The sequence below is a fragment of the Palaemon carinicauda genome, chromosome 22 (genome assembly GCF_036898095.1).
Source record: "Palaemon carinicauda isolate YSFRI2023 chromosome 22, ASM3689809v2, whole genome shotgun sequence".
Lineage (NCBI taxonomy): Eukaryota > Metazoa > Arthropoda > Malacostraca > Decapoda > Palaemonidae > Palaemon > Palaemon carinicauda.
In genome coordinates, this window is record NC_090746.1 from 101,226,887 (window position 1) to 101,253,147 (window position 26,261).

Below are 26,261 nucleotides of genomic sequence, written 5' to 3' on the forward strand. Positions count from 1 at the left end.
TTGAGCCCTTATTTTGCTCGTCTGCAGAAGAAATATAGGGGAGAAAACGCTGGTCTCAGGTCTCAAGACCTCTTAAACGTAAATTCCAGACCTATGCCAGACGTACGAAGTTAGAGTTCAACAACCCGGATGCAGTCATTGGGTTAGCTCTGACTCTCCTCAGTCATCAGTTGAATGCACTCCGCCTAAGAGGAGTAAGGTTCTGCCGCAACAGATCTCTGCTGTTAAGGCTTTACCTCAGCAGACCTTAGTGTCTGCCGACCCCAAGTGGACTCTACTACAGTCCATGCAAGCACAGCTTTCGGACTTGATGCGCGAGTGTCGGGCTGAGAGTGTTGCGCCTCCGCCTCCGCCTACACTCCCTCCGCCTGCGCTCGCTCCGCCTGATCGCAGTACCACCTGCCAGGCGTACGATGTTGAGCCACGTTCTGAGTTTGCTGTTCCCAGTGGTGTTCAGCCTCCGCCTTCCTTAAGGCAACCTTTACAATGGGATCAGGAGGATTATACCTCTCTTCCTCCGCCTCCACTTGCTGCTCCACCAGTGATGCAACACTCGGTTGAGGTACAACAACCTCTCCCGTCCATGAGTCAGTCTCCTCAGCTCTCGCTGCAGCGAGCTCAACCCTCCACAAGGCAAGCACCACAACACCTTAGCCTTGTGCCTCAGGAGCCTCAGCTTGCGAGACATTTACCTTGTTCTGCGCAGCCTCTACCTCATCGCGCTCCGCTCACACCTCAGGAACTGGAACTTGCTACTCCGCTTCCGCCAACCGCTCAGCAAGCGCAACCCTTGGGTTCAACCACTCATGCTAGGAGTCAGCCTCCTCCACCCATGCGCCTTCCTTCTGCTTGTCTTTTATTCAGCCTTTGCAGACTGAGCCTCAGGTGTTCCCTCAACAGAGTCTTGAAGAGGAAACCACAACTATTGTTGTTCCAGCTCGTTCTGACTCTGCTGTTCAGCATACCTTACCTCCATTTTCAAACCTTATGATAATGGAGGTTATTTGTATTACTTATAAAAATATATTTGTATTCCTTGCAATATATTTTTAACAATATCGCAAAATATGGCAAAAGTATGAATCATGAGTTATGAATGTAAGGTAAATATTATGTTGATATTAAAACCCCATGCAAGCATGCATAAAGCACTCTAGCACTGGTCATGGAATTTCTGAGAAATGTTAAACGCCATGCACACGCTCTGCTTACCTTACAGCATGCTCTACATACAGCATGCTCTGCTTACAGCATGCTCTGCTTACTACATGCTCTGCATACAGCATGCTCTGCATTCAGCATGCTCTGCAAACAACATGCTCTACATTCAGCATGCTCTGCATACAGCATGCTCTGCATACAACATGCTCTGCATACAGCATGCTCTGCATTCAGCATGCTCTGCATACAACATGCTCTGCATACAGCATGCTCTGCATTCAGCATGCTCTGCATACAACATGCTCTACATACAGCATGCTCTGCATACAGCATGCTCTGCATACAACATGCTCTGCATACCTTACCGCATGCTTCTCAGTCACACATCTTTGGTTGTTGCCAACTCACTAGACTGTCAAGCAGTTTCATAACGTTGCCTTCTAGTCTGCTGCTTTTGCACCAGTGAACCCTCACTGAGAGAACTTAGCTTTTCTAGGATATGGTCCCTGTAGATGAGAAAGTTCTTTTCTCCCTCCTTCTGATATTCCCTTGAGGACTCTGTCATTTGGAGGGAGCCTTTAGCTGCATAGCCTCTTATGGACTTTTATTTAAGCATAACATGCTTCCAGGGAAGGTAATGGTTCCACTTCAGTCGCTAATCCCGTCTGTTACCACACCTGCTCCCATAGACCTTGAGCTGTGTTGCAAGACATGCAGTCCAAGCTTAGTCCTTGTTAGAGGATTTTTTGTTTACGGAGTCAATGTGTCACGGGGAAGACGTTCAACAACCAACAGAAGTGACTTGTTGTGACGCAGTGCGGCAACCTCAGCAACCCGATAAGGAGTTGTCTGTACGACCCAGACAGTCTAGACAGATTCGGGTTGTCACTGTACTTCCTCGCTTGCCCATGATTGACAGTTCACAGACTGTGCAGCAGTACCATGATCTTGTGTCTGGCTCCGTCAGACGACTGGCTTTTAAGAGCTCCCACAAGTCGTCGCTGTCTGGAGATTTTCAAATGGACTATGGATCTGACCAAGGAACTGGGCCTCCTGGTCAATTTTGAGGAGTCTCAGCTCGTCCCATCCCAGACCATTGTCTCCTTGGGTATGGATCTTCAGAGTCGAGCTTTTCGGACTTTTCCGTCGGCCCCAAGGATCTTCCAAGCCCTAGAATGCATCCAGAGCATGCTGAGAAGGAACCGATGCTCAGTCAGGTAGTGGATGAGTCTAACAGGGACACTTTCATCGCTGGCCCTGTTCATCGTGTTAGGGAGACTCCACCTCCCCCCCCCTTCAGTATCATCTAGTTGCTCACTGGATAAAGGACATGACGCTAGAGACGGTCTCAGTTCCTGTTTCCGAAGAGAGGAGGTCTTCTCTCGCGTGGTGTAAGAACAGCTTTCTTCTCAAGGAAGTCTATTTGGCTGTTCAGAAACACGACCGCCGTCTCCTCTCGGACGCATCAGACACGGGCTGGGGTGCGACTTTGGACGGACAAGAATGCTCGGGAACATGGAATCAGGAGCAAAGGACACTTCACATCAATTGCAAGGAGTTGTTGGCGGTTATTCTGGCCTTGATAAACTTCAAGTCCCTCCAGCTTAACAAAGTGGTGGAGGTGGACTCTGACAACACCACAGCCCTGGTTTACATCTTCAAGCAGGGAGGGACTCTTTCGTGGAAGTTGTTCTAGATCGCAAGGGATCTACTCATCTGGTCTAAAGATCGAAAGCTAACTGGTAACGAGGTTCATTCAGGGCGGTATGAATGTCATGGCAGATCACCTCAGACGGAAGGGTCAGGTCATCCCCACAGAGTGGACCCTTCTCAAGAATGTTTGCAGCAGACTTTGGGCCCTGTGGGGTCAGCCAACCATAGATCTGTTCACTACCTCGATAACCTAGAGACTCCTGTTGTATTGTTCTCCGATTCCAGACCCAGCAGCAGTTATCGTGGATGCTTTTCTGCTGGATTGGTTCCATCTCGACCTGTATGCATTCCCGCCGTTCAAGATTGTCAACAGGGTACTTCAGAAGTTCTCCTCTCACAAAGGGACACGGCTGACGTTGGTTGGCTCCGCTCTGGCCCGCGAGAGAATGGTTCTTAGAGGTACTGCAATGGCTGGTCGACATTCCCAGGACTCTTCCTCTAGGAGTGAACCTTCTTAGTCTACCTCACGTAAAGAAGGTACACCCAATCCTCCACGCTCTTCGTCTGACTGCCTTCAGACTTTCGAAAGACTCTCAAGAGCTAGGGGCTTTTCGAAGGAGGCAGCCAGAGCGATTGCCAAAGCAAGGAGAACATCCACTCTCAGTATCTATCAGTCTCAAGGGGAAGTCTTCCGTAGCTGGTACAAGACCAATGCAGTTTCCTCAACCAGTACCACTGTAACCCAGATTGCTGACTTCCTGTTATATCTAAGGAAAGTAAGATCCCTTTCAGCTCCTACGATCAAGGGTTACAGAAGTATGTTGGCAGCGGTTTTCCGCCACAGAGGCTTGGATCTTTCCACCAACAAAGATCTACAGGACCTCCCTAGGTCTTTTGAGACCTCAAAGGAACGTCGGTTGTCCACTCCAGGCTGGAATCTAGACATGGTCCTAAGGTTCCTTATGTCATCAAGATTTGAACCTCTCCAATCAGCCTCTTTTTAGGACCTCACATTAAAAACTCTTTTCCTCGTGTGCTTGACAACAGCTAAAAGAGTAAGTGAGATCCACGCCTTCAGCAGGATCATTGTTTTCACATCTGAAACGGCTACATGTTCCTTGCAGCTCGGTTTTTGCTAAACGAGCTTCCTTCACGTCCTTGGCCTAAGTCGTTCGAGATCCCAAGCCTGTCCAACTTGGTGGGGAATGATCTGAAGAGAGTACTTTGCCCAGTTAGAGCTCTTAGGTACTATCTAAAAAGGTCTTAACCTTTACAAGGACAATCAGAAGCCTTATAGTATGCTATCAAGAAACCTTCTTTTCCAAGTTCTAAGAACTCAGTTTCTTACTATTCAGGCTTCTGATTAGAGAAACACATTCTCATCTGAAGGAAGAAGACCTTGCTTTGCTGAAGGTAAGGACACATGAAGTGGGAGCTGTGGCTACTTCAGTGGCCTTCAAACAGAGCCATTCTCTGCAGAGTGTTATGGATGCAACCTATTGGAGAAGCAAGTCAGTGTTCGCATCATTCTATCTCAAAGATGTCCAGTCTCTTTACGAGTACTGCTACACCCTGGGACCATTCGTAGCAACGAATGCAGTAGTAGGCGAGGGCTCAGCCACTACATTCCCATAATCCCATAACCTTTTAACCTTTCTCTTGAATACTTTTTATGGGTTGTACGGTCGGCTAAGAAGCCTTCCACATCCTTGTTGATTTGGCGGGTGGTCAATTCTTTCTTGAGAAGCGCCGAGGTTAAAGGTTGTGATGAGGTCCTTTAGTATGGGTTGCAGCCCTGTATACTTTAGCACCTTTGAGTTGATTCAGCCTCCCAAGAGGAACGCTGCGCTAAGTAAGGAAGACGAACTTAAAAAAGAGGCAGAGTAACGGTTCAATTCGACTTCCTTACCAGGTACTTATTATTTCATTGTTATTTGAGATAACTGTTATATGAAATATGGGATACTTAGCTATCCTTTAATCTTGTACACTGGTTTTCACCCACCCCCCTGGGTGTGAATCAGCTACATGATTATCGGGTAAGTTTAATATTGAAAAATGTTATTTTTATTAGTAAAATAAATTTTTGAATATACTTACCCGATAATCATGATTTAATCGACCCTCCCTTCCTCCCCATAGAGAACCAGTGGACCGAGGAATAATTGAGGAGGTGTCAACAAGAAGTACTTGAGTACCTGGCCACAGGTGGCGCTGGTAAGTACACCCCCTTCTAGTATTGTGATAGCTGGCGTATCCCTCCATAGAATTCTGTCGGGCAACGGAGTTGACAGCTACATGATTATCGGGTAAGTATATTCAAAAATTTATTTTACTAATAAAAATAACATTTTGTGTCGAAATAACTTTCCTCCCATGGTCCCAATTCAGTTAGGGAGATTAAGTTAAGTATGTGGGGATTACTAAATTGATTTGAATAATTTTTACTTTTGCATTTAAGTTTGATTTTACAGGGTGAATGGTGCTCTTGAATTAGAATGGCATTGAGGAAGGATAGCTTACTTATTTTTCCATCAGAGCTAGTTAGGAGGGCACTTTCAATGAATAACTTTTTCCGTTCCAAGGCAAGTTTGGAAATTATGAATTTTAGATTAAAAATTGTTATTGGAAGTGGCGAGAGTAATTTTTTTCTTTTTCAGCCAAGAGGAGCACTTTCAAATGCAGTTTCCTCTCCACTTGAGTTTGAATTTGAATATGAAAACCAAAACCTTTGCCAACCAAAGTGAAAAAGAAATTCTTTTAAACCTAACTAATACTCTTAACGGTGAATTCATGTGGGTCAGAGGCACTGATGTTTCAAGGCATAAAATGAATATTGAAGATAATTCAACAACTTCTGGGAGTTTGCACTGTTGGGAAAGAAGTAATCTTCTAACCTTAAAAGAATTTGATAAAGGCTGTCCTGCAAGTCGTGAAAAAGGTAGTTTGTTTGCGAAGGTCAACAAAAGCAGAGTAAAAGGAAACTTATTTTCTGAAGAACCAAATCTCTTGGATTCCAGAAGGATTCAGAAAGTCTCCCAAACTTTAGGAAAAACAAGTGCTTTTTTGATGACCTCAGATATGACTGTAGATTGTAAGTATGAAATTAATTTTTTCCCATGTAACGGCTAGCCGCTTAAAGAAAGATAAATGTAGGTTAGTCATATTTAGAAATTAAGAAATTGAGAAATTAAGCAGATCATCGATTTGATTTTAATATAAGCTTAAAGCTAACAATACAAGAAATGCAATTGCTTGAAATATAATTCTTAGGTTCCTTTTGGGGGCTCCAGCTAGAATTCTTAATTATTGTCTATTCTACTCCTATTTGTTGCAGTAATCTTTGGCTTATTGTTCGCATTCATCCATTTATTATGATTTCCGTAGTTAGAAAAAAATAATTTTTTGTCGGTGTAATTTTTTTTCCATTCACAAGGCACTATATATTGCATATATTTCAGTGACGTCAAGCGGCCATTTCATTGTCCTTATTCACCAAAAACTTAACCTAAGTGTTTGTCCTGCCCTGAGTTTCTCGCTGAAGCGTAAGTTTTTTTTTTTTTCATGTACACTATTTTGTTCATTCATTCATTCAATAAATTTGTTTCCCTTGTAAATATTTGAGGATGAGAAACGAATGTTCAAAGGATATGTTCAAAAGCAAGTGTTCCATTTTTTATGTAACTGCCTTTCTGATTTTCCAGTTGGTTGATAAATGCTGCAATATCGGCACATAGGAATAGAGTACACAATTTTTAAAATGTAATAAATACAGTAGAAATTTTACTGCAATTCTTGCTTGCCAAGGTTGTTAATGGTATCGACTTAATAATTTTCAATAATTCTAGATAAATTTCCTTATCTGGTTTATTCTGTTTACCGTAAAATGTGTTTTAATGATTTCTAGTAATTATTTTAATGTTTTGATGACTTCTTCTAAGAATCTGTAAAACCTATGAAGTTTTTGATTTTTCAAGTGTTTGAGAAATGCTATAAAAACAAAGGATGACTAATATTAGTGTACTACAGTACTGTACTTACTTGTCCAGCAGATTGGATTATTCTTCTACACATTACATGAAGCTAGAAAATGTTGAACTAGGCTAGATATCTCATCATGTAGGAAATGAAGATTTTATCGAAGCAACAAAATTTGCAATACTAGGTAACCCTTACGTCGTTCTAATCTGTTAATGAAAGGGTTCCAACACGTGGGTGTTATCATTCTATCAAATGGGTAATAGGGGAAAATATTCCTAAAGTGTCAGATATACATTTTTAGACAGTTTTGAATAATTGCATGCTAAGCTACCAAACATTTCTAGCACACTGTCAAAAATCCTTGATAAGATTACATAGTTTTTATGTTATTGGTTATTTGGTCAGAAAATACTCTGAGTACTTTAGACTTAATTTTTGTACCACATGTAATTGTTACTGAACCTAAAATGCGTAAACTTGCCAGAAGTCTGTATCTTTCCTGTTTATACAAAAAGATTTTGTTTTCCTTGAAATGGCTTTTTCAGTTCCATGTTTGTCTTTTTTGTTTGGAGCGAGTTTCCACCTTTGATGTCTACTGTACTTCCCATAATTGGTCACTCAAACTATTGGTAATTGCAAGTTCTCAAGGGTATTTCTCGGCCAAAGTTTGGTATGCTTAGCATCTGGATTTTTATAGGTTTCTATCCAGGTCTTTAAATTATCTACTGGAGTGGATTTGTGTATGCATGTATTAGGGAAAATGCAGGATTTTTTAGTTCGTTGACGTGGTTCTATTTATCCAATTTAACTGACCTTTATTTTGTTACTGCTGTTCAGGTTAAGCTGCTAAATGTTACAGAAAATATTTTTTATTACTGCGTGATCTATTGCAGAATGTTCTGGGTTACACGAGTTTTACTAATCTCCCTTTTGGTCATAGTGTAAGAGGTAGCACAGAACTTTTCCAAAAGTTACGTTTTCCTAACCTTATTTTTTGTCTTTTACATTTGAAAGCTTAAGCAATTTTCCCTGATTGTATATCTTTGCATACTCTAATTTTTCTAATTTTAATTCATCTCTGTTTTTAGGTTCTCCCCTACAGTTAGTATTTGAAGACTTTTTCTCGTTAGTTTGTAGGTGTTTCTTTCTTAGAGAGTGAGAGAGATATAGTACTGTTTATGTAATTAACATTACTGTACATACATAATGCATAGTACAGATATTGTACAGGCATAATGCATAGTACAGGTTTATTAGATTTAATTCCAATATCCTTATAACTTCAGCCAACCTGTGTTTTGATCTTATGCACATTTGAATAATTTATGTTGTCTAAAAGTGGCTTAATAAGTTACTCTAATAATGAAGCAAATTAATATATTACAATGATTTGACAAGTAAAAGTTGTTGAAGTTGTTTCTATACTCAATGGGTAACTAGAGAATGTGTGCGCATTTTAATTATACAGTACTTTTCTTACATTTTCATGAGAGGTTTTTAGATTGATAGATCATTATTATTGTTGTGATGTCTTGTCTAGATGAAATTATTAGATAATCCACTAAGTAATTAAAGTGTCCATTTGAAAAGTATACATAATAATCTGCAGTGTAAGTACGGTTGTGATATAACTTTGAATAGTTGATACTGATGTATATTAACATTGAATTTTATGCACTGCTGGTATGTACAATTAACATCACAACCCTGGCCTGTTCAGACTTTGTAAACTTGTGTTTGTTTTCGTTTCCAGAAATCTTTAATATTTCTTCAAATTTTTCTGGTTGGGAATATGTTCTGAACCAGTGGCATTGGGGAAATATTGTGGTAAAGGGTTTCTGGGGACAGTCATTCTTCGAACTTTATAAGAAGACTTTTTCCTTCTCATTTGATCAGGTAAGAATTCAAAGTTTATTATGTAATTTTAGTATCTACATTATTATCAGGTTTTGTAATTTCAAAGCGAGTTTATTTTTAGCCAGTTTATTCACCCTTCAGGTGCAGTAAAGACTGATGTCATGCTCTTGAATTGAACTTCGACTCTTGAACTGCTGTACAAAAAGTAAATAAGTGGAGGAAGGTTTCCAATTTTTTATTTATTTAAATAACCTCTTAATTGAAAGTTTAATTAGTAGCTCACACTAGAAGTATTCTTGAAAGAGGCCTATTATAATGAAATAATTAAAACCTAATGACTGCTTTAAGGACAGATTGGAAGAGGAATTTTTTTTAAGAGTTTTTTATTGTATTCATATTAAAAAGGTTTAGGAAGTTGGCCATGGCAAGCTGTGGTATTACAGTATTGAGGTTTCCTGAAAAGTCCGAAAGTTAAATAATTATTGCATGATATAATGCTATATTGATCTTCAATTATGTGAAGTACAGGAGGTCCTGGACAGGGAAACCTACGGCGATGCAAAAGTCCAACTGAAATCATAAATCCCAGATATTGTATCAAAAGTCCATATGCAGTACTGTAATAGGATAATGAAATACTGTTATAAAACAATATATGATTTAATACAGTAAGTAAAATAACATTTGCAATAACCTGATGCTTATTTGTTGAATTTTGCAGCTGAAAATTGTAGGGATGGTAGTCAGGGTAGGCTTACCTAGGCCATAATTTAAGAAAATTAAGTTTGTAAGTTGAGGACATTCTGTATTCAATATATATATATTTGACATTCAATTTTTCCCTTATACATTCAATTTACAGTATACATTTAACATTTTTGCCAGTTAAATAGTTGGTAATGCATTAAATTTGAAATAATTAACAATTCTTTGTGTATTTGTTAGATACTCTTCCTTAGTATGACTAGGTGGCATGATTTGAAAATAAAACTACAGTATTTAATGTACGGGTATTTGGTATATAAATATCCAATATGCTCCTTTTGATATCACCATGCATTTTAGGGGTTGGTTGAATTAGGAATATTTTATCAAATAACCTGTGCCATAGGAATTGATGCCAAAATAACTATTAAATGTATCCTTGCTGGACTGTACCTAGTTCTCCAGTTTGGAAAATATAACCATTTTATTCCCCATACTCATTATCATATCTTAGGTTTACTGATATCCATCTATTCTTTGAAGAATAGTATGGTAAATTTTAAATAATTTCTTATTTTCTTGTTAACCACAATTTAGGACATTCCACTTCCAAATATTGACGTCATTCTGGATTTTGATGATTATGAGAAGTTTTTTGTGAAGTTTGTCTGTCCAACTCTGGCTTCATCGGTCGGCATTATCACATTCGTAAAGTTTCCTGTGGTCACACTCGAAGGTTTGTTTACCCATTTTACTGGTGTAGAGGATTTTCTTGATAATCTAACCTGTTGAGCCCAACCCTAAGTGAAAGGATTTGGCACTGAAGCCCCAGGCCCCCCTTTTTTTAGACATTTTAATTAACTCCTCTTAGCACAAATACTGTACAAGGACATTTTAACAATGTTGCAGGCCCGCTTTTTTTTAGACATTTTAATTAACTCTTCTTAGCATAAATACTGTACAAGGATGTTTTAATAATGCTGTAGGCCCCCCTTTTTTTTAGACATTTTAATTAACTCTTCTTAGCATAAATACTGTACAAGGATGTTTTAATAATGCTGTAGGCCCCCCTTTTTTTTAGACATTTTAATTAACTCTTCTTAGCATAAATACTGTACAAGGATGTTTTAATAATGCTGTAGGCCCCCCCTTTTTTTAGACATTTTAATTAACTCCTCTTAGCATAAATACTGTACAAGGATGTTTTAATAATGCTGTAGGCCCCCCCTTTTTTTAGACATTTTAATTAACTCTTCTTAGCATAAATACTGTACAAGGATGTTTTAATAATGCTGTAGGCCCCCTTTTTTTTTAGACATTTTAATTAACTCCTCTTAGCATAAATACTGTACAAGGATGTTTTAATAATGCTGTAGGCCCCCCCTTTTTTTTAGACATTTTAATTAACTCTTCTTAGCATAAATACTGTACAAGGATGTTTTAATAATGCTGTAGGCCCCCTTTTTTTTTAGACATTTTAATTAACTCCTCTTAGCATAAATACTGTACAAGGATGTTTTAATAATGCTGTAGGCCCCCCTTTTTTTTAGACATTTTAATTAACTCCTCTTAGCATAAATACTGTACAAGGATGTTTTAATAATGCTGTAGGCCCCCCCCTTTTTTTTAGACATTTTAATTAACTCTTCTTAGCATAAATACTGTACAAGGATGTTTTAATAATGCTGTAGGCCCCCCCCCTTTTTTTTAGACATTTTAATTAACTCTTCTTAGCATAAATACTGTACAAGGATGTTTTAATAATGCTGTAGGCCCCCCCTTTTTTTAGACATTTTAATTAACTCCTCTTAGCACAAATACTGTACAAGGACATTTTAGCAATGTGTCACATTTTGCAAAATTTTTATATACAGAGGAGATAAAAAATGGTAGTTAATGGAAGTAAATTATTAGTATATATAAATTAAATCCAATAGCACTCGACGTAAAGCACCTTACAAAGCTTTCTTTGTAACAATTTGAGTAGCACAAAAGCTTGATTTTACACTTAGCGTTATGATTTATTGCTTATATGAGAGCAGTGACTTACTCCCTTGTTCATTCTAATCTTTATCCTTTGTCATTGAGCAGCATTTCAGGAAGATGAGTTCTGGAAAGAAAAGAGCAGATTATATTTTGTTAACATCTTATATGATCAGGATAAAATGACTGTGTCGTGGAACTTTAATGAGGAAAGAATGATTGAACTATACAAAGGCATTATGGATGTTCTTTATAAAGTAAGTTTCTTTAAAAGATAAAAGATTGACTTGGAAAGTATCTTGATAGATTTTATATTCATAGTTAAATGTGTGTGTGACTTCTTGGTAAAGCTAAAAATATTCATAGTTCTAATACTGTAATATGAAAACTGAAAATAAGGAAAATTAAGCATGCTTTGTGAAAATTTTTTAATCTATGCGAATGACTTATAAGATATTTGCATGCACTGTACATGAATACAGTAATAACCACTGTACATATTTTTTTTTAAGCTTTTCTCATATGTTATGAGGAAGAGCAATTTATATCCTTCAATTTATATACTGTATATAGACATTTTTTAACGATTGTTTCTTACTAATTTCATTTATTTTCAGGCTGCATCTCATCCTGAATTTTGTGGCAACCAGCTCAATTGGTCTCTTCAAAAAGTTTTGATTAGCCTGATTGGTTATGATGAAGCTTATTTCTGGCAGGAGATAAATAGATTGATACAGGAGGTAATTATCAAAGTTATTAGTTCAAAGGAAATATAATTCATAACCATATTTTTTGTAAGTATAAATCAAATCACATTATTTTTGATGGAATTATTTTCAGTTTTAAAAACATAGGCAATATTGTAAGATTAGCAGAATTATTTTCAGTTTTAAAAACATAGGCAATATTGTAAGATTAGCACACTATGGAACTTGTTTTTTGTATTGAGGCTATTATCAAATTAAATCTGTGTTCTTTTTCCTTTCTTTGGTATAAAATATAATTTTCAAGTAATACAGAATGATATATTTTAAGTGGAACATTACACTAGTTCATTAAACAGTTGATATTGTCAAGAATTCTTAAAATGGAAATACACAATCTATAGTACCGAGCAATATATAAACATGATTTTGTTGTTTGAAGGTTCAGACTGTTTATGAATATCATATTTTCAATATTAATCTTACCCGATGATCATGTAGCTGTCAACTCCGTTGCCCGACAGAAATCTACGGACGGGATACGCCAGCGATCGCTATACAGGTGGGGGTGTACTCACCAGCGCCATCTGTGGTCAGGTACTCCAGTACTTCTTGTCAACACCACCTCAATTTTTCCTCTGTCGTGCCGCCGGCAAGACCTACATGGATACGCTGTTGATTTTGGAGTCTTTTGTTCACGGTTTTGGTGAAGTATTTGCTCTAAAATTTAGCCTTCCCTGTACAGGAAGCTTTTCCCTTAGCTTAGATAGCTTTTGGAATTAATTTGATTTATTGGTTAACGATCTTTGCTTTACTTTGGAATTCCCCCTTGACTGTTCCCTAAATTCAAGATGTCCGACCACTCTCAAGCTCCTAAATATAGGCGATGTAGTGTTAGGACTTGTAATAGGCGTCTTCCGAAGGCCTCTGTTGATCCTCACACCCTTTGTTCCGATTGTAGGGGAAAATCCTGTCAATTGGAAGATCGATGTGGGGAATGTGCTGGGCTTTCGGAATTCGAATTTAATGAATTCCTCAAATATACAACTAGGTTAGAGAAGGAGAGAGTTAGGAGGAGTTCTTCTCGCTCTTTGGTTTATTCCTCTCCCCATGTCCCTCAACCTTTTCCTTCCCCTGTGGTGGTGACCCCCGAACCTGCTACGAGTGCTCAGCCTGATATGACGGATATGTTGCGTGCCATTCAGGCTCTTGGTGATAAGGTGGAATCGTTAGTTAGTGACCACAATCTTCTCTTGGCAGATGTCAAGGAACTTAAAGTGAAGAGTGCAGTGGGAAGTGTTAGTGCCAGTGCTGTGCATAGTGTCAGTGTCAGTGTTGCGCATGAGGATACTTCTGTGCGTGCCAGTCGTCCTCCCAGTCCGGGACCTCTTGCAAGCTCCCAAGCCTAGGGGAGAAGCAACGTCGAAGGACCAAAGGGTTCGGCAGGCCTTGATCGGCGCACAGTTGTATCCTCAGTGGTTGCGGGCGTATCTGATAGAGATCGTCACTTCCACTCCCAGACGAATGAGCCCTTAAATTCCTCGTCTGCGGAAGAGGTTTCCAGGAGGAAACGGTGGACCCAGGTCTCACGACCTCTCAAACGTAAGGTCCCTTCCGAGCTAGTCCAACGGCCCAGGTGTAGCCACTGGGCCAGTTCGGACTCGCCGCAGTCATCTGATGAATGCACACCTCCCAAGAGAGGTAGAGTGGTGCCTCAACAGGCCTCTGCTCCAACCACTGTGGACCCCAAGTGGTCAATGCTGCAGACTATGCAGTCTCAGCTTGCGGCTTTGATGCAGGAGTATCAGGCAGAGAAGGTTAGCACCCCTCCTCCTGCGAGCGCTCCTCCACCTCTACGCAGTCCTCCCTGCCAGACGCATGTTCTTGCGGCTCCTCCTGCTTTCATGCGTGAGCTGCCGCATCGGGAGTTGCCAGGTTCCAGCACTATGCGGCAACCTCCTCAACCCATGAGGCAGGAGCCTCTTGCTATGCGACAACCTCCTCAACCCTTGAGGCAGGAGCCTCAGGCTATGCGGCAACCTCCTCAACCCTTGAGGCAGGAGCCTCATGCTATGCAGCAACCTCCTCAACCCTTGAGGCAGGAGCCTCATGCTATGAGGCATCCTCCTCAACCCATGCAGCACGAGCCTCATACCATGCAGCAGCCGCATTCTATGCAGCATGAGCCTCATCCCATGCAGCTTGAGCCGCATGCCATGCAGCATGAGCCTCATGCCTTACAGCATTCGCTTCTGACCACTTCGCTTGCTCCTCAGACCACCGCAGAACCTCCCTCACACCAGCCCTCTGCCTTTGTCATTGCCAGCCCTCAGTCTATTCAGCAGAGGCATGATGATGGATCCGCAAGTACGCATGCACCCGTTCTGCAGGATTCAGCCATTCAGCCTGCCGCTCTGCCTTTACCTCTCGCTACTCATCTCTCAGGCGATGAGGTTTCTGAGGATGAAGCTGCCCATCTGGATGATCCTCCATCTGATGTGGAAGGACACAAGTCTTCGCCGCCTTCCTTAGACTTTCGCAAGGTCCTGGCTCTGTTCAGAGAGTTGTACCCTGAACACTTCGTGTCTGCAACCCCTCGTTCTCCTCCCTCCGAGTTTTCTCTGGGCATGCAGTCTACTACGCCTGCCTACACCAAGCTTGTCCTCGCCAGATCATCAAGGAGAGCTTTGAGGGTTATGGGGGATTGGTTGCAGTCCAAGCAGCAACTGGGAAGGACCTCTTTTGTGTTTCCTCCTCCTAAGCTGGCTTCTAAGTCGGGCGTCTGGTATGCCACGGGAGAGGAACCTGGCTTGGGGGTTCCTGCCTCTGCCCAGGCCGACTTCTCAAGTTTGGTTGACTCTCCCCGCAGGTCGGCTATGAGACGCTCGAAGGTCTGCTGGTCCTTTTCAGATCTGGACCACTTGATGAAGGGAGTCTTTCGCGCCTTCGAAATTTTTAACTTCCTCGATTGGTGTTTGGGAGCCTTAAGCAGGAAGACTGCTCCTTCTGACAAAGACGCGGCCATGCTGATCATGTCCAGTATGGACAAAGCAATTCGCGATGGTTCTGGCGAACTTGCGGCTATTTTTGTCTCAGGAGTCCTCAAGAAAAGGGAACATCTATGCTCCTACTTATCGGCTGGTATCACCCCTTGCCAGAGGTCAGAGTTGTTGTTTGCTCCTCTCTCCAAGTGCCTGTTTCCGGAGGAGTTAATCAAGGGGATGGCTGCGGCTCTTATCCAGAAGGATACACATGACCTCATGGCTTCTTCAACACGTAAGGCTAAAACCTTACCTTCCGTGCCTAGATCTTACCGCACCCCTGTTGCTGATACACCTGCTACTAGGTTCATTCCGCCCTTTCGTGGTAGAGCCTCCAGTAGAGGAAGTACCCGTGCAGACAGTCACCGGGGCAAGTCCAAGAAGGGTGCCAAGTCCACGAAAAGCAAGCTTTGACTTCCTTCCTCTCCAGACAGCTGTAGGAGCCAGACTCAAGACCTTCTGGCAAGCCTGGGAGAGCAGAGGTGCAGACGCTCGGTCTGTCAAGTGGCTAAGGGAGGGATACAGAATTCCGTTCTGCCGCAATCCCCCTCTGACCACATCTCCCATCAACCTCTCTCCCAACTACAAGGAGAAGGACAAGAGGCTAGCGTTACAACAAGAGGTGTCGCTCCTGCTACAGAAGGAGGCAGTGGTGATAGTTCGGGACCATCAATCCCCGGGCTTTTACAACCGTCTCTTCCTGGTGGCCAAGAAGACAGGAGGTTGGAGACCGGTGCTGGACGTCAGTGCGCTCAATGCTTATGTCACCAAGCAGACGTTCACAATGGAGACGACGAAGTCGGTCCTAGCAGCGGTCAGGCAGGAGGACTGGATGGTCTCGTTAGATCTGAAAGATGCCTACTTTCACGTTCCCATCCATCCAGACTCCCAACCTTTTCTGAGATTCGTCTTTGGAGAGGTTGTGTACCAGTTCCAAGCCCTGTGCTTTGGCCTGAGCACGGCACCTCTTGTGTTTACGCGACTGATGAGGAATATTGCGAAATTCCTTCACTTGGCAGACATCAGAGCCTCCCTTTATTTAGACGACTGGCTTTTAAGAGCTCCCACAAGTCGTCGCTGTCTGGAGAGTCTCAGATGGACTATGGATCTGACCAAGGAACTGGGCCTCCTGGTCAATTTAGAGAAGTCCCAGCTCGTTCCTTCCCAGACCATCGTTTACCTGGGTATGGAGATTCAGAGTCGAGCTTTTCGGGCTTTTCTGTCGGCCCCAAGAATCAACCAAGCCCTGGAGTGCATCCTGAGCATGCTGAGGAGGAACCGATGCTCGGTGAGGCAGTGGATGAGTCTAACAGGGACTCTTTCATCGCTAGCCCTGTTCATCGAGTTAGGGAGACTCCACCTCCGCCCCCTTCAGTACCATCTGGCAGCTCACTGGAACAAGGATATGACGCTCGAGACGGTCTCAATTCCTGTCTCCAAAGAGATGAGGGCTACTCTAACGTGGTGGAAGAACAGCATTCTTCTCAAGGAAGGTCTTTCGTTAGCTGTTCAGACCCCCGACCATCATCTCTTCTCGGACGCATCAGACTCGGGCTGGGGCGCGACATTGGACGGACAGGAATGCTCGGGGATATGGAATCAGGAACAGAAAACGCTTCATATCAATTGCAAGGAGTTGTTGGCGGTTCATCTGGCCTTAATGAACTTCAAGTCCCTCCAGCTAAACAAGGTGGTGGAGGTGAACTCCGACAACACCACAGCCTTGGCGTACATCTCCAAGCAGGGAGGGACTCATTCGAGGAAGCTGTTCGAGATCGCAAGGGACCTCCTCATTTGGTCAAAAAGTCGAAAGCTCACGCTGGTAACGAGGTTCATTCAGGGCGATATGAATGTCACGGCAGATCGCCTCAGCCGGAAGGGTCAAGTCATCCCCACAGAGTGGACCCTTCACAAGAACGTTTGCAACAGACTTTGGGCCCTGTGGGGTCAGCCAACTATAGATCTGTTCGCTACCTCGATGACCAAGAGGCTCCCATTGTACTGTTCCCCGATTCCAGACCCGGCAGCAGTTCACGTGGATGCCTTTCTGCTGGATTGGTCCCATCTCGACCTGTATGCATTCCCGCCGTTCAAGATCATCAACAGGGTTCTTCAGAAGTTCGTCTCTCACAAAGGGACACGGCTGACGTTGGTTGCTCCCCTCTGGCCCGCAAGAGAATGGTTCTCAGAGGTACTGCAATGGCTGGTCGACGTTCCCAGGACTCTCCCTCTAAGAGTGGACCTTCTGCGTCAACCTCACGTAAAGAAGGTACACCCAAGCCTCCACGCTCTTCGTCTGACTGCCTTCAGACTATCGAAAGACTCTCAAGAGCTAGAGGCTTTTCGAAGGAGGCAGCCAGAGCGATTGCCAGAGCAAGGAGGATATCCACTCGCAGAGTCTATCAATCTAAGTGGGAAGTCTTCCGAAGCTGGTGCAGGGCCAATGCAGTTTCCTCTACCAGTACCACTGTAACCCAAATTGCTGACTTCCTGTTACATCTAAGGAATGTTAGATCCCTATCAGCTCCTACGATCAAGGGTTACAAAAGTATGTTGGCAGCGGTTTTCCGCCACAGAGGCTTGGACCTTTCCTCCAACAAAGATCTGCAGGACATCCTTAGGTCTTTTGAGACCTCTAAGGAACGTCGGTTGTCCACTCCAGGCTGGAATCTAGACGTGGTCCTAAGGTTCCTTATGTCATCAAGATTTGAACCTCTCCAGTCAGCCTCTTTCAAGGACCTCACTTTAAAAACTCTTTTCCTCGTTTGCCTTGCAACAGCCAAAAGAGTAAGTGAGATTCACGCCTTCAGCAGGAACATAGGTTTCACATCTGAAACGGCTACATGTTCCTTGCAGCTCGGTTTTTTGGCTAAAAACGAGCTTCCTTCACGTCCTTGGCCTAAATCGTTCGAAATGCCTAGCCTATCCAACATGGTGGGTAACGAGCGGGAGAGAGTACTTTGCCCTGTCAGAGCTCTTAGGTACTATCTCAAAAGGTCAAAACCCTTGCGAGGACAATCGGAGGCCTTATGGTGTGCTATTAAGAAACCTTCACTACCAATGTCTAAGAACGCAGTTTCTTACTACATAAGGCTTCTAATTAGAGAAGCTCATTCTCATATGAAGGAAGAAGACCTTGCTTTGCTGAAGGTAAGGACACATGAAGTGAGAGCTGTGGCTACTTCAGTGGCCTTCAAACAGAACCGTTCTCTGCAGAGTGTTATGGATGCAACCTATTGGAGAAGCAAGTCAGTGTTTGCATCATTCTATCTCAAAGATGTCCAGTCTCTTTACGAGAACTGCTACACCCTGGGACCATTCGTAGCAGCGAGTGCAGTAGTAGGTGAGGGCTCAGCCACTACATTCCCATAATCCCATAACCTTTTTAACCTTTCTCTTGAATACTTTTATTGTTGTTTTTGGGTTGTACGGTCGGCTAAGAAGCCTTCCGCATCCTAGTTGATTTGGCGGGTGGTCAATTCTTTCTTGAGAAGCGCCTAGGTTAGAGGTTGTGATGAGGTCCTTTAGTATGGGTTGCAGCCCTTTATACTTCAGCACCTAAGAGTCGTTCAGCATCCTAAGAGGACCGCTGCGCTCAGTAAGGAAGACGTACTTATTAAAGGCAGAGTAATGGTTCAAGTCGACTTCCTTACCAGGTACTTATCTATTTTATTTGTTATTTTGAATAACTAATAAAAATGAAATACGGGATACTTAGCTTCTTTGTTAACATGTATACTGGTTTTCACCCACCTCCCTGGGTGTGAATCAGCTACATGATCATCGGGTAAGATTAATATTGAAAAATGTTATTTTCATTAGTAAAATAAATTTTTGAATATACTTACCCGATGATCATGATTTAATTGACCCACCCTTCCTCCCCATAGAGAACCAGTGGACAGAGGAGAAAATTGAGGTGGTGTTGACAAGAAGTACTGGAGTACCTGACCACAGATGGCGCTGGTGAGTACACCCCCACCTGTATAGCGATCGCTGGCGTATCCCGTCCGTAGATTTCTGTCGGGCAACGGAGTTGACAGCTACATGATCATCGGGTAAGTATATTCAAAAATTTATTTTACTAATGAAAATAACATTTTTCAGCTGCAAGAAGTGTTTAATCCAGCAATTAGCCTGTTTGGGTTGCAGGAACTTTGGAGATTAGCTCAGGAAAATTTAACGAAAGGTATGTGTGATGCTATTCAATTTGGTTTGTTGTGCATTATGAAATGGATATGGACGTTAGCCTTTTTATCATTTACAATTTCATGGCAGTATTATACAATATTTTACCTAAAGTTATTTGAATTTAATACTATATTATTGTTGTATTATTAATGTAACAATTTGGTTCTGGGGTTCTTTAGGTGGTTCAAGTTTTTATAGTTTGCAGCCTATGTAGAATGTTAGTATTAAAAATAGGCGGAATTTAGGAAAATGTTGAGGCACTATTTGAAAGGAACTCTTATCAGGCTGGCTGAATTAGCAAATTGATATACAGGCAAAATAATGGGAAGCTGGTTTTATTACATCATGGTCTATTATGACTTAATTAATTTGAACTTTTTTATAACAAACTTTAAACATTTTTAATAGATTCTAATATACTGTGTATATTCTTAATTTAATTTGAATTTTTTTTTATTAAAAACTTCAATATATCTTCGTAATAAATACTAATATCCTATGTATAATATATGAAATTAGTTTCAAATTTAGTTAATTACAAAATTTTCAAAGATAACTGTTTGAGAAATTAAGAAATAAAATAGTTTGGAGTAATTGCGAAATGGAACTAAAATCAATGTACAAATAGTTGTAGGAATTCTTGATACATATATTGGCTGGTTTCTAGTGCTAGCAAAAGTAGCTGACTGATTAAAACGGAGAATAGGAGGCTGGGGCAACGAGGTGGATGCAGATGATTATTATGTTGGACTTGAGATATTTTCAACTTAGACAAGATACTCTTCAAACTTTCGTTCATATGTAGCGGATTTGGTAATAAAACTTCCAAAAATCTTAATCTTTAGGTAAAAATTACAGCAAGGTTAATAAGAGTTATCCGTCTGTGGCCAGTAAGAGGTAGAAGTAGAAGGAGAGTAAATGCAGTAAGAATTTAATGGAATCTACAAATGTTCAATTAATTAGATACTTAAAAGTAAAATATTAGACCCCAATTAAAATGACAATATTGCCAGTGGCACTGGAATTTTAATTATCATTGTTGGAAGGAATTATGTTGATCAGTGCTGTGCATTTCAGATTCTGCACTTGGTAAACTTGAATTACAACAGTGGATATGGTATGCTGTCAAGAATTTACATTTGGCAGAGGAAAAGCCTGGAGGCAATGGAATAATACTTCATATTCAGGACTGCAAACTCATTTTTAATTGTGCAAAGGTAAGTTTACAAACCATTATATTCAAGAAGTTTATACATTTTACTCTTTACGACAAGACAAATTGTGGAAAACCTTTTTATGCAGATGAAAGTGAGGCAATATTATTAATAGTTTAGTGATAGCTTCTTTTTATTTTTACCTTAAAAATACAATTATCCTTTATAGTAAAAAGAACTAAATATTTTATTTTTAATTTATACCTTTAAAATACAATTATCCTTTATAGTAAAAAGAACTAAATATTTTATTTTTAAAGTGCTCCATATTTAGGAATTATTTTTTCTTCTGCTTGCATCTCTGCCACTTGTAGTGCAATTTGTTTGTTTTGCATGATTTGAAAATAATGCCTGTCATAGAAATTGAAGAATGGCAACAATAAAGAAGTAATTTTTCAAGTTCCAAGGGAACTGTACTGCAATACACTTCATACAGTACAGCAACAGGAAAGACTCCAAAATTATATGAATGGAGGAAAGATATTGTTAGTCAACAGAGAATATTGAGAGAAGTAGATAGTAGCCAGCATTGGGTGTTAAAAGAAAGTGAAGGTGGAAAGGATATGCAACTAAACCTAGGAATGAAACCTGTTCATTGACAAAATCAAGAGAAGGATTAAAGCCACCAGAACACTTGAGAGTAAAATGAGCAGCAGGCTCAATTTATCCTATCCTATTTGGGCGCAAGACAAAGTGAAACCGAGAAGAAAAAATGTTATGCCAGTAAGAAGAAAGTTGGAAATAGAGTCAGAGAGAGGAGAGGAAAGAGAAGTTTAAAATTGGAACAACACTAAACAAAATGAGATGAAAAATTGAGTGTGTAATAATGCTTCATAGTAAAGAGAAAAGATAAATAGTACACAAGTGTTAAAAGGAGCAGCAAGGACAGAAGCAGGTCAGCAAAGACAATGGTAGAAAATCTCAAAATATCAGCAAGGCTAAGCAGGGAAACCAGATATATGAATTGAAGCAAAATAGATATGCATCAAAATGAAAAAGAAATAAATTACAGGCTAAAAGAGAAAGACAGGGCAAGAGAGACGAGAGATGAAAGTAAGAAGACTAATAATGTAACAGGAGATGAAGGTGAGATCACAAAAGATGGAAATGGAAAGACACAAAGTAGCCAAAAAAAAAAAAAAAAAAAAAAAATAAATAATTATTAGACGGACAAAAATGCAATCAAACAGACAAAAGCGGAAGGCGGCAAGGATACAAATGAGAGGACAAATTGAGGCAGGAAAGATAAAAACTAGATGATGAAGCTGAAATTGGCAAAAAATCAAGAAGAAAAATGCCAAAAGTGACAAATATTTAAGCTAAAAAACAAACTAACATCAACAAGGAAGGAAAAAAATGCTAAAAGGTGATTAAACCAAAGGTTTAAAAATGTGATGGAGAAGGCACTGGAATTAGACACAGGTCTGTAATTTCCAGTTCTTTCTTGAACTCCCTCTTGTAGATTGGAGGAACATCTAGATTCCATCCTTGAGGTGCCTTTCTTTCCTTGGCTGTCTTTCAGAGCAATTTGTAAACGTGGGAGTATCTCTTCTAGTTCTATAATCTCTCTTGGACGAATATCATTGGGGCCTGGTCCCTTAGACTTAACGAGTCCCTTTATTTTATTTTGAATATCTTTCATTGTAAAGGGGATTCTGTTTAGTGGTTGTGACCCTTCATATTTGATAGCTGGTTCAAGAAAGGAAGTTGATTCTTTCCTTGTGAATACGATTGTGAAATATGCATTCAACAGTTTGGCTTTTTCCAAATCATTTGTTTAAGATTACCATCCGAGTCTCTTATGGGCTAATGTTTTTTTACTTGATTTATACATATGCAAAAATTTCATCCGGTTTTTCTTCACTTAGTGAAGCCACTCTTTTTCTTCATTGATCCTGGCATTTCCAAGTAGTTTTATCTAAATTTCTGCTTAACTTTTGTGTTAGGAAATGTCATGAATTGTGGGCTATGGACCCATTGATTCAAGTTTACTTTCTCTGCTTCTTATTGCATTAGCTATTTCTCTGTTGAACCATTTGGGACTGTTTAGCTCCATTTGGTAAAATTTTTGTATGCAGTATACATTTAGCCCTTTTTTCTTTTTTCTTTGTATATTTCTACAGGAGTCTCATTATGTATCTATTTTCCCTGTTTTGTTGTATTCTAAAATTTTGGGTGTATTCCTTCAGTTACTTTGTAATCTAGTTTGTTAATAATTTTCTTTACTTTTAGAAGAGGAATATTTACCAGAAACGTAACTATTCTATTGTTGCTTTTACCAATATTTTTGCCTAGTGATATACTGGATACTAAATTTTCTTCTGTTATTAGCACAATACACTGTGTAGTATGTCGTTTCCCCTGGTTGGTTTTTTTACCACTGATCAAAGAATTCATTGAAGAAACATGTGAGGAAGATTAAAAAAGTATAGATGTAATCAGTCTTTGAAGATGCAAATATCGAAGTAAGGAGGACACAAACAACGGAAATAAGCGTCAGAGCTGCACGTGGAAACAATCCGACAAGATGGAAGTGGAAACGAAGTGGATGAAAGAGCCAAGAGGGAGGCAAGCGGCCGGGATGGAGGCAGAGGCAAGCGACCGAGATGGAGGCGGAAGCGAGGGATATGCAAGTGGCCGAGATTGAGGCGGAAGCAAGAGGGATGCAAGTGCCCGAGAAGGAGGCGGAAGTGAAGCAGAGATGGTGGCGAAAGTGAGGGGGATGAAAGCGGCCGAAATGGAGGTGAAGGTGATAGCGACTGAGATGGAGGCGGAGGCGAGGGAGATGCAAGCACCAGAGAAGGAGGCAGAAATAGAAGCGAAAGTAAGGGGATGCAGGGAGGCAGAAGCGAGGGGGTTGAAAGCAGCCGAGATGGATGCAAAAGCGAGGAAGGATGCAAGCAGCTTTAGTGATGATGGAAGCAAGGGGGATGCAAGCAGCTGGGATGGAGGCGGAACTAAGGAGGGATGCAAGCAGCTGGGATGGAGGCGGAAGTGAGAAGGATGCAAGTTGCAGAGATGAGGCGGAAGTGATGGGGATGCTAGCAGCTAAGATGGAGGCGGAAGCGAGGAGGGATGCAAGCTGTCGAGATGGAGGCGGAAGTAAGGAGCAATGCGAGTGGGCGAGATGAAGGCAGAAGCAAGAGGGATGCAAGCGGTCGAGATGGAGGTGGAAGCGAGTGGGATGCAAGCGGCCGAGATTAAGTCAGAAGCGAGTGGGATGCAAGCGGCCGAGATTAAGTCAGAAGCGAGTGGGATGCAAGCGGCCGAGATTAAGTCAGAAGCGAGTGGGATGCAAGCGGCCGAGATTAAGTCAGAAGCGAGGGTTATTGAGATTAAGTCAGAAGCGAGTGGATGCAAGCGACCGAGATTAAGTCATAAGCGAGTGGGATGCAAGCGGCCGAGATTAAGTCAGAAGCGAGGGTTATAACCCTCGCTTCTGACTTAATCTCGGCCGCTTGCATCCCACTCGCTTCTGACTTAATCTCGGTCGCTTGCATCCCACTCTCTTCTGACTTAATCTCGGCCGCTTGCATCCCACTCGCTTCCACCTCCATTTCGGCTACTTACATCCCCATTGCTTCTGCCTCCATCTCAGCTAATTGCATCCCAATCACTTCTGCCTCCATCTCGACCGCTTGCATCCCTCTTGCTTCTGCCTTCATCTCGCCCACTCGCATTGCTCCTTACTTCTGCCTCCATCTCGACAGCTTGCATCTCTCCTTGCTTCCGCCACCATCTAAGCCGCTTGCATCCCTCCTCGCTTCCGCCTCCATCTTTGCTGCTAGCATCCCCATCGCTTCCACCTCATCTCTGCCACTTGCATCCTTCTCACTTCCGCCTCCATCCCAGCTGCTTGCATCCCTCCTTAGTTCAGCCTCCATCCCAGCTGCTTGCATCCCCCTTGCTTCCATCATCACTAAAGCTGCTTGCATCCTTCCTCGCTTTTGCCTCCATCTCGGCCGCTTTCAACCCCCTCGCTTCTGCCTCCATTTTGGCTGCCTGCATCCCCTTACTTTCGCTTCTATTTCTGCCTCCTTCTCTGGTGCTTGCATCTCCCTCGCCTCCGCCTCCATCTCAAGTCGCTATCACCTTCACCTCCATCTCGGCTGCTTTCATCCCCCTCACTTTCGCCACCATCTCTGCTTCACTTCCGCCTCCTTCTCGGGCACTTGCATCCCTCTTGCTTCCGCCTCAATCTCGGCCACTTGCATATCCCTCGCTTCCGCCTCCATCTCGGTCGCTTGCCTCTGCCTCCATCCCGGCCGCTTGCCTCCCTCTTGGCTCTTTCATCCACTTCGTTTCCACTTCCATCTTGTCGGATTGTTTCCACGTGCAGCTCTGACGCTTATTTCCGTTGTTTGTGTCCTCCTTACTTCGATATTTGCATCTTCAAAGACTGATTACATCTATACTTTTTTAATCTTCCTCACATGTTTCTTCAATGAATTCTTTGATCAGTGGTAAAAAAACCAACCAGGGGAAACGACATACTACACAGTGTATTGTGCTAATAACAGAAGAAAATTTAGTATCCAGTATATCACTAGGCAAAAATATTGGTAAAAGCAACTATAGAATAGTTACGTTTCTGGTAAATATTCCTCTTCTAAAAGTAAAGAAAATTATAAACAAACTAGATTACAAAGTAACTGAAGGAATACACCCAAAATTTTAGAATACAACAAAACAGGGAAAAATAGATACATAATGAGACTCCTGTAGAAATATACAAAGAAAAAAGAAAAAAGGGCTAAATGTATACTGCATACGAAAATTTTACCAAATGGAGCTAAACAGTCCCAAATGGTTCAACAGAGAAATAGCTAATGCAATAAGAAGCAGAGAAAGTAAACTTGAATCAATGGGTCCATAGCCCACAATTCATGACATTTCCTAACACAAAAGTTAAGCAGAAATTTAGATTAAACTACTTGGAAATGCCAGGATCAATGAAGAAAAAGAGTGGCTTCACTAAGTGAAGAAAAACCGGATGAAATTTTTGCATATGTATAAATCAAGTAAAAAAACATTAGCCCATAAGAGACTCGGATGGTAATCTTAAACAAATGATTTGGGAAAAGCCAAACTGTTGAATGCATATTTCACAATCGTATTCACAAGGAAAGAATCAACTTCCCTTCTTGAACCAGCTATCAAATATGAAGGGTCACAACCACTAAACAAAATCCCCTTTACAATGAAAGATATTCAAAATAAAATAAAGGGACTCGTTAAGTCTAAGGGACCAGGCCCCAATGATATTCGTCCAAGAGAGATTATAGAACTAGAAGAGATACTCCCACGTTTACAAATTGCTCTGAAAGACAGCCAAGGAAAGAAAGGCACCTCAAGGATGGAATCTAGATGTTCCTCCAATCTACAAGAGGGAGTTCAAGAAAGAACTGGAAATTACAGACCTGTGTCTAATTCCAGTGCCTTCTCCATCACATTTTTAAACCTTTGGTTTAATCACCTTTTAGCATTTTTTTCCTTCCTTGTTGATGTTAGTTTGTTTTTTAGCTTAAATATTTGTCACTTTTGGCATTTTTCTTCTTGATTTTTTGCCAATTTCAGCTTCGTCATCTAGTTTTTATCTTTCCTGCCTCAATTTGTCCTCTCATTTGTATCTTTGCCGCCTTCCGCTTTTGTCTGTTTGATTGCATTTTTGTCCGTCTAATAATTATTTATTTATTTTTTTTTTATTTTTTTTTTTTTTTTTTGCTACTTTGTGTCTTTCCATTTCCATCTTTTGTGTTCTCACCTTCATC

The 26,261-nt window shown here is 41.2% G+C and overlaps 1 protein-coding gene and 1 long non-coding RNA gene across 7 annotated transcripts in view; one reads left to right on the forward strand and one right to left on the reverse strand.

Moving 5' to 3' along the window:
• The window catches only part of LOC137616657 (uncharacterized), a 66,918-nt gene that overhangs the window by 39,000 nt on the left and 1,657 nt on the right, over window positions 1–26,261 (forward strand). For all 6 annotated transcript variants that reach the window (XM_068346583.1, XM_068346587.1, XM_068346585.1 and 3 more), the window contains exons 7-14: window positions 5,475–5,908; window positions 6,276–6,359; window positions 8,549–8,691; window positions 9,955–10,093; window positions 11,449–11,597; window positions 11,958–12,080; window positions 19,193–19,274; window positions 20,354–20,493. In XM_068346583.1, coding sequence (XP_068202684.1) covers window positions 5,475–5,908; window positions 6,276–6,359; window positions 8,549–8,691; window positions 9,955–10,093; window positions 11,449–11,597; window positions 11,958–12,080; window positions 19,193–19,274; window positions 20,354–20,493 — 1,294 coding nt within the window. The remainder of the gene's footprint in view (window positions 1–5,474; window positions 5,909–6,275; window positions 6,360–8,548; window positions 8,692–9,954; window positions 10,094–11,448; window positions 11,598–11,957; window positions 12,081–19,192; window positions 19,275–20,353; window positions 20,494–26,261) is intronic.
• LOC137616659 (uncharacterized) overlaps window positions 10,104–26,261 on the reverse strand; it is a 115,641-nt gene continuing 99,483 nt past the window's right edge. Inside the window, exon 4 of the long non-coding RNA XR_011039465.1 lies at window positions 10,104–11,467. This is a non-coding gene — a long non-coding RNA (uncharacterized lncRNA). The remainder of the gene's footprint in view (window positions 11,468–26,261) is intronic.